Source organism: Meleagris gallopavo, chromosome 10, assembly GCF_000146605.3.
Source record: "Meleagris gallopavo isolate NT-WF06-2002-E0010 breed Aviagen turkey brand Nicholas breeding stock chromosome 10, Turkey_5.1, whole genome shotgun sequence".
NCBI classification, from domain to species: Eukaryota; Metazoa; Chordata; class Aves; order Galliformes; family Phasianidae; genus Meleagris; species Meleagris gallopavo.
The window spans coordinates 8,293,488-8,301,180 of NC_015020.2; the positions used below are offsets into that span (position 1 = coordinate 8,293,488).

Sequence of the window (7,693 nt, forward strand, 5' to 3'; positions counted from 1 at the left end):
CCAGTAAGGTTTTCCTTGAGAAGTAAACTTGGTGTTTTTCTTGCTAATAAATTCATTCTTCTTTCACTCAAGTCTAGCTCCATTTGTTGATATTACTCATACACACTGCTTTGTGATGAACTGAAAGATTTTGAAAGTTTTAGTTTTTATTATTGCAAAATACACTGAAAAATATGAAAATGCCATTTAAGTACTGTTCAGTATCTTCTGTCCTAAGAAACGTTACTTAGAGAAAGCCATACAAACTTCCAGTCTTTTTCTAATGTAGATGAGCTTCTCACCTTCATGCATTTCTCACTTGATGATATCTTTTTCTCACTGCGCAGAAGGAAATGATAATCTGACCTCTGCCAGCTCTCTCCCCTCTACGTTACCTACACGCTCCACATCATTCTCACCTCCAAGCACCACTGCAGGTAACCATGAAATTGAGACCGTGGCACTGCTGCTCTTCTGTTTCAGCTGAGCTGGCGTCCATCACAGCCTTCCTTGAAGCTATGACCATGCCTTAGGCTGCTTGGCACAGACTCCCTCAAGACTCAAGAAAATGGAACTTTAATGTGAACAGTATCAGTTCATGCACTATATGCTTGATGTTTTGGGGTCCTTGTTGTTGCTACATATCTTTAAATGTTACTTTAGAATAAGTGATTCCCCAGGGAGAGCTCAGCTGATAGGAGAAATTATTCTTTTTTATTATTATTTTTGTTGTTGACTGTGTATGATTCTTGAAAGTGTGATGTATATCTATTTTTTTCTCTCTCTTTCTCTTCTTAAGGAGTTCAGCCAGCAGCAACAGGTAAGAAATGTTTAATTTTAATTACAGAACTTTATTGACACCTTTTTGTTACGGTTTCTTCTTCCCTTTTCCTGCTCACTGTCATCTTGTGAAATGCCTTTTCATTCAGCCCGATGAAATGAAATATGCTTTTTTAAGAGGGTAGAATACCAAACAAGTCTGTTTTTGAGTGATGTACTTGAGAATATTTAAACTCAGCATATATTATAGAAGATGTGCAACTAGTGCAATAATGGATTACGTTTGCAGGATTTTCAGTTGCCTCCTGTTCCCCCCAGCACTGTGAGCCTTGTACATACACGGTATCTTTGATTCCTACCAAGTTCACATTGCCTCAGCAGAGCTGTGTGCAGCTTTGTGTCTCTCCTCGAGTTAATGTCTCCAAAGCATTTGATGCTGTGCCTCTCACCACAGGTGCCTCTCCCGCAGCCAGCACACACCTCTCCACGCACACAGGCTCCAGTCCGACCACGGGACTCGGCCACTCGCAGCATAGCAGCCCTGTTGCCCTCACCACACGCACTCTCACTGCCTTTCATCAGACTGCATCAGGTTTGCTTACTTCTTTCAGGTGCCATGCAATGCCCTCGGAGCTATAGGGATAAACAGAGTTATTTGACCTTAGGGTAACTTTTTCCACCTTGTGGTTTATCAGATAGAACAGGCACTTGCAATTCAGCATAGTGGGAAGAGCCCACTTGGTACTTGGGATCTGGTATCTGATGGAAAAGTCTTGCAGTCACCTCAGTAGTATCATAACTCTGGTGAATGAGGCTGCTATCAAAGCAAGAACCACACAAATGGACCTACAAGAAAAGAGGAACTTGTCAGTGGTTTGTAAGCAATGGGATAAATACTAACAGTAAGTAACATCATGAGCAGTGTATCTTATCTGCCAAATAAACCCAGCTGGATTATTGTTTCTGAAGGAGCACGAGCACTATTCATAGTTGTGTATTATTGTAAGAACACAGCACTGTGCCTTAGTTCCTTGTTCACAAACATTAAAGCAGTTTTTATTGTACTCTATTCTATTGACTCTATCCTGGATTATGCATTAAAAAAAAAAACAACAGAAAGAATGGTCTCCTTCTGTGGCAAAATTCATTTTTAAATGCTATATTCCTAAGAGTTAGCTTTCTTTTATTGGATAAATTAGCATGGTCCTTCTTTCAGCACTTTTCTCTAACTTGGAAAAACCCTGGATTTAAAAAAAATAAAGGGGGAGGAGGGAGTATAGTGTATGATATTACTAGTGACATAGCTATATCAATAGTCTTAATAGTTCTTAAATGCTGATGTGTTGTTTATTCCCTTACAGATTATTACAGTTCAACATCCTTGCACAGCACCACCTCAGCAGTCACCATGCCAGCAAGCACTGAGACCATCCCCACTAGCATAATAGGTGACAAACTTGCACACAGCTGTCACAATTATGATACTGCAAGCACAGAAAATGTGTTAGAATGAGAGAAATAATCCTGATTTATTTAAAATCAAACTTTAGGAATACTGCATTAAACTTCAGAGTTTTTTTGTTTGTTTGTTTGTTTTAAGCAATATTATTAATAGCACAAGACATGAGATATACTATTTGCTGAGTGAATTAAGAATAGCAGCCAGCTGGCTCCAGTGCTGGAGGGACACAAATCCAGGGCCTTTCTTCTGATTTCAGTCTCTTTGGATAATACTTTTACCTTAGTGCATTTTAAATAATTGGTTGCAGGATGAAGTTCTTTGTTTGAGCTTCTGTACAGATTTCTACTATACACTGGTTCTTAATTCCTTTTATGGATATTCCAGTAAAAAAATAATTGTAAATTAGTGTGTAATGTTGAATGAATCTGTTTTCAGAAAGAGTAGCTATGCATAAAGTAGGTCAACTTTGTTTCTTTAGCGATACTAGAAACTGTCAGTTAGGCATTACATAGCATATGTATTTTGGGATACTGTTATAACTCATATCACGGAGAATGAGTGAATTTGGAATATTCTGGTATAACTTTGTATGGAGTATTGTTATGAAGAAGCAATTTGACACCACTTGAACATGGTGAAGCATGCATCTTTAAAAGAACTGGCTAAGAGAAATATGTAGGTAGTTGATATTTTCTTCCCTTTTTGAGATGTGAATGGAGTTACAATATTTGTAATGTATTGAAGAGTTTTGAGCATTATCAGTTGCACTCCTCTAACACTCTGTCAGAAGCATACATTCTTTTTTTTTTTTCTTTTCTCACAGAAAGTACTACAACAACAGAAGAACCTTGTGGTAAGAAAGAAGCCCCTTATTCATCTCAGCCCTACTGGTTGTGCAAATCAGTAAACTCAAAGAAAGCTGATCACAAAAATAAATTAGTTACCATCTGAGCTGTCTTGCATTTCTGGAAGATGGGCGCTAAAGTTATTAACTCTTCTGGCCTTCTCATCTCCATGCACAGAGCTGCTGTACTGCCCTTGTACTAGGCTGTTCAGGGCTATGGAAGAACCTACGTTCATTTCACGAGGCCCTCTCTAATTTTCCCCCATCACGCCAATAATCACATGCTGCAAAACACAATTTGTAGCTATCGTAAATCCGAAGCTTGGATGTTGATTTCTCTCTTTTTGAAATAACTCCACTCTCTGATTTTCAGGAATGGCTTTTCTTATGTACTAGATAGCTGTGAAATGTTTAGAACAAGATCTTAAATTTCTCTTCAAGCAATTGATTCAATGTGTCAAAATAAAATATTAATCTTTCAATTGATGCTTTAAATAATAATAAAAAAATTGCTCCAGAATGTTAATCTTTTAAATTCTTTATGTTTCCTTACTAGAGAACGATTTAAAAGATTATTTTCCTAAGTAAATTTTAACTAAACTGTTTTTAAAGTAGAAGTTATATAAAAATAAAAATGAAGTATAAAAAAGCAACCAATTTTCCTATATTTTCTAATTCTTAAAACAAGTATGATGCTGTGGGTGCCAAGAAAACATTTAATACTTCTTAAAAAATGTCATAAAATTATGGTTGACTATTTTTTCCTTCTCTTTTAGATAATGATATTGATGACGTGATTATAGTAGAAAAGAATAACTTACCTGAAGTTACGCTAAAGAATCTCAAAGGAAACAGAAAATATTCTATTTGGGGGAAAGATGGGGAGATCTCACAAGTGAGTGCCAGCAACAACACAGTAGTGCTTAAGTGGTGCAGAAGATATACAGTTAAATCTGCTGGTTGCAACGACATGTATCTTACTATTCCACCTGGTAGGTATATATGGGTTTTAGTAGTTTCTTTTTTATTTTTTTTGTTTTTGTTTTTTTGCCATATGGTAGTTCAGCTGTAATGGTCTTTCTAATCTATTGTTGTCTTTTCAGGGACTCTGACAGAGGTTTTCATGTAAAAAATGTAATTTTCTTATTGTGAATGTAAAAAATGAACTTCATCTGTGTTGGCCACATACAGCATGGCTAACAGTAACAGGGCAACTGAGTACTTGAAAGCTATTACTTATGCTTGAGGTTTTGTTCATTAATGATATTATTTTTGATGGATTAGAAGTTCCATTTTTTATTTGAATGCCAACATTGTCTTTTATTTCATGAACACCTTTTAGTTTTCAGTTTCAGCTTCTAAATTCTTTGCATGTTATTCTGTGCTAATTGTGTCTTCATGTTGCAGAACAAATAAATATAAAATAACAAATCAATCACAGTGATATTTAATTTTAATCTTTTCTAGATGAAAAAAGGTATACTTTTAATACCACGTGCATTGGAAACAACACTGCAAAATTGCATTTAAATTCTTTATGTAGAGATTGCGAAGATGGCTGTCCTAATGTGGCTGTTAGCTGCAAAACGAGTAAGATACATCTAACATATTTTAAATGCTGATCATTTTTTATTATTTTTTAAGCAACGTAGAAGTTTTTGGATGAGTCTGGCAGATTTAAATTGTTTGTATTAGTGTGAGGGAAGAGTTGTTCAGAATTTCTGAGGTCAGCAAGTCAGAAACTACCCTTGGGTTTTTGTGCCCTGCAGGACATGTGGGAAGAGTTCAAGCCCAGAAGGCTCACTTGCTGAGATTCCTAGCTTCACAAATTGCAGGCGTAAGGAGCTTTTGAGCTCCTGCTTGATGGCCTGAAGGAAAAGTGAGAGCTTAGAGACTTGAGTGTCTGCTGTGAGCTGCTTCCTTGCAGACTCCTAGGCAGCTGGCTCTGCAGGCTTCTGTACAGTGAGAGTTGAGGCACTCTGGTCTTGGAGTTTGCCAGCTTTGGAGTCTGAGAAAACAATGGTTCAATGGTATTCTGAACATTGGTTCAGATGTTGTGCAGAAGATATATATCCTCATGTCCCAAAAAAATGTATGATGAACGTTCTCTTCATTGTTTTTATCAATGATCTGGACTCAAACATTGAATGCAGGCTGAGTTTGCAGATGATACTGAATAGGGAAGAGCTGTTGCTCCCCATAATGGTAGAGCTGCCTTACACAGAGATCTTGATAGAATAGAGTGCTTGGCAGTCACTAACTGTAAAATTTAACAAGAGCGAATGCTGGATTCTGCACCTGGAATTGTGTAATCTTGCAAGCTCATATAGCCTGGGGAACAAGTGCTGCAGCGCAGCCCTCCGTACAGAGATCTGGGGGTTTTAGTTGATGGTAAAAGTTCTCCTCAGATAAGATAGCCAAGCACTGCAACAGTTCCCCAGGGAAATGGTCGTGTTCCCAAGTCTGCTGGTGTTCAAGAAATGTTTCAACAGTGCTCTGAGATATATGGTTTTTTATTTTGCGCTGCAATTGAACTCCATGATCCTTTCGGTCCCTTCCAATTCAGAATAAAGTCTATGATTTCAGTGTCCTGGGACTGAGGTTTTGCACTTGAGGGAGCTGAAGATGGTGATGGGTGAGCTTCTAAGAACCTGTGACTCTTCAAGTTTCTGACATGAATTGCTTTATTTCTATACTTAAACTGTTGGAGAGTAAAATCATATGAGTGTTAGTGATGAAAAGTAAAGATCTATGCAAACTGAATTGAGATGAAAGCACATAGAACTCAGTCATCAGATGAGCTTGTATACTTTTCTGTTTGAGGTACTTCTGTAATTTTCTAGATATTGTATTGATTAAATGCAGAAGAGCAAATCTCATTTAAAATGATATTATGTACTTTTAGAGTTGTGAAAAATATTCATAAGACATTTTTGTGTCCACAGATAATTCAAGTTCAGAACGCACTTGGAAATCAATTAATGACTCCATATCGCTAAAGTCTTTATTATCGGACAGTGAGTACATCTGCAGTGTTACGGTACATTTTTTTGAAAAGAACTTCACCAATGATATCAATATAACCACAGATTATGATGGTAAGTATAATGCTTATTTTTGCTTTACGTTCCATATATTTCTAGAAAAACCCATTATGAATTCCACTCTTTTCCTGAGGATGAAGATATTTGTGCGACTTATGCTCAGCCAGTCTCAGATTCTCTGCCAGCTCCTGCTACCCCCATCTCCTGTCCTTTGTATTTTTTGACCATAGTTGCAATTGTCTTTTCCTTTTCCAGCCCCTGACTCAGACCTGCAGTCTGAAGCCATTCTCTCCTTCTCTCAGATTAATTAACTTTTTTTTTTAAGGGAGAGAACTTGGCTTAATGTAAGCAAGTTTCAGTGAATCATAGAATCATATCATAGAATTGCCTGGGATGAAAGGGACCTTAAAGATCATCTAGTTTCAACTCCCCTGCCATGGGCAGGGTTGCCAACCACTAGACCAGGCTGCCCAGCACCTGAAGGTGCAGGCGTAGCCAAAAACAAGAGTTGAATTCTGGCTTTTGAAGAAAGATGTGATAGAATAATTGCAAACAATGTCTCCAGAGAAAATGGTATGTTTTTCTACAGCATTGCCCTTGGAGATGGCTAAATGGTTTAGCTTTATTTTCTGAATTAAACAGAAAATCACCCTAAAACATGTAACCTGTAAAGAATATTTCAGGATTAAAATATATGTATATGTGGTTAAAATTGTAAGGAATTTAAAATATTTGATTTTAACTGGAATTGTTGGAAAATTTTAGTAATATATGATATTGCTGTATTCATCTGTGTCTCAAATTTAATAAATTTATGAAATTTGTCTGATTTTTATGATTTTGTATGTCCTCTCTTTATAGTTATGTATAATTTCTCTGAATGAAATGTGCTATGCAAAATGTTAAATAATATTGGTATCTTGTGTACTGTCTAATGAAATTTAATTTAATCAAAGTAGATATAAAAAGGGGTGCTTTGCATTTTCGTTCAAACTTTTTCTTCCTATCACATTTTTTTCAAACAGCTCCAAAAGTACCAGGAAATCTCACGATAGATACTACTGCCAGAAATGTAACATTTACGTGGGTGGAACCTACCAGTGCATCAGAAAAACATATAGATGGCTATGTTGTGACATGCAATGACAGTGTTAAACGTAAGGATTGCCCCTTTGTTATAGAATAATTGCATACATATTTTAATATTTACAAGGCACTGAACATGGTGAATTTTCCAAACATATTTCTTAAACCTGTCCAGTAAAAACAATTAAACACATTTTTTGTACAAACATTTTTTTTAACATTTCTTTAAGATGGGTTGCTCCACTTCAACAGTGTGGTATATTTTATCATTTTATCATCTCAGGATGTCACTCTGTCACACTTCAGTTCTCATGTGTCTTGCAATAAAAATGTCCCAATAGGATCAGTTACCTGATAAGTTTTTAGCACAGTACTCTCTGCCTCAGCAAATGCACCTACAGCTTGTTAATATATTTACTGAGAAGATACATTCCTATTTAGAATTCTAATTTTTAACAAATCAGAAATTTGTGAGAATTTTTTTTTTTTCCCCTAGGG

The 7,693-nt window shown here is 36.4% G+C and overlaps 1 protein-coding gene across 1 annotated transcript; it reads left to right on the forward strand.

Moving 5' to 3' along the window:
* The first annotated feature begins 286 nt into the window (after nucleotides 1-286).
* On the forward strand, nucleotides 287-7,295 carry LOC104912310 (receptor-type tyrosine-protein phosphatase C-like). The gene is made up of 9 exons (XM_010715663.2): nucleotides 287-416; nucleotides 779-799; nucleotides 1,214-1,351; nucleotides 2,121-2,207; nucleotides 3,045-3,074; nucleotides 3,842-4,057; nucleotides 4,533-4,655; nucleotides 6,011-6,163; nucleotides 7,135-7,295. The coding sequence occupies exons 1-9, from the start codon at nucleotides 302-304 to the stop codon at nucleotides 7,293-7,295; spliced, it is 1,044 nt and encodes a 347-aa protein (XP_010713965.1). The 5' UTR covers nucleotides 287-301.
* The last annotated feature ends 398 nt before the right edge of the window (nucleotides 7,296-7,693 follow it).

Excerpts from the sequence above, each read along its gene's own strand:
- LOC104912310 (XM_010715663.2), top strand. The coding sequence starts at position 302 with ATGATATCTTTTTCTCACTGCGCAGAAGGAAATGATAATCTGACCTCT. Across the intron at positions 2,208-3,044 it reads CATCCCCACTAGCATAATAG|AAAGTACTACAACAACAGAA; the intron begins GTGACAAACTTG and ends CTTTTCTCACAG. Across the intron at positions 3,075-3,841 it reads AACAACAGAAGAACCTTGTG|ATAATGATATTGATGACGTG; the intron begins GTAAGAAAGAAG and ends CTTCTCTTTTAG.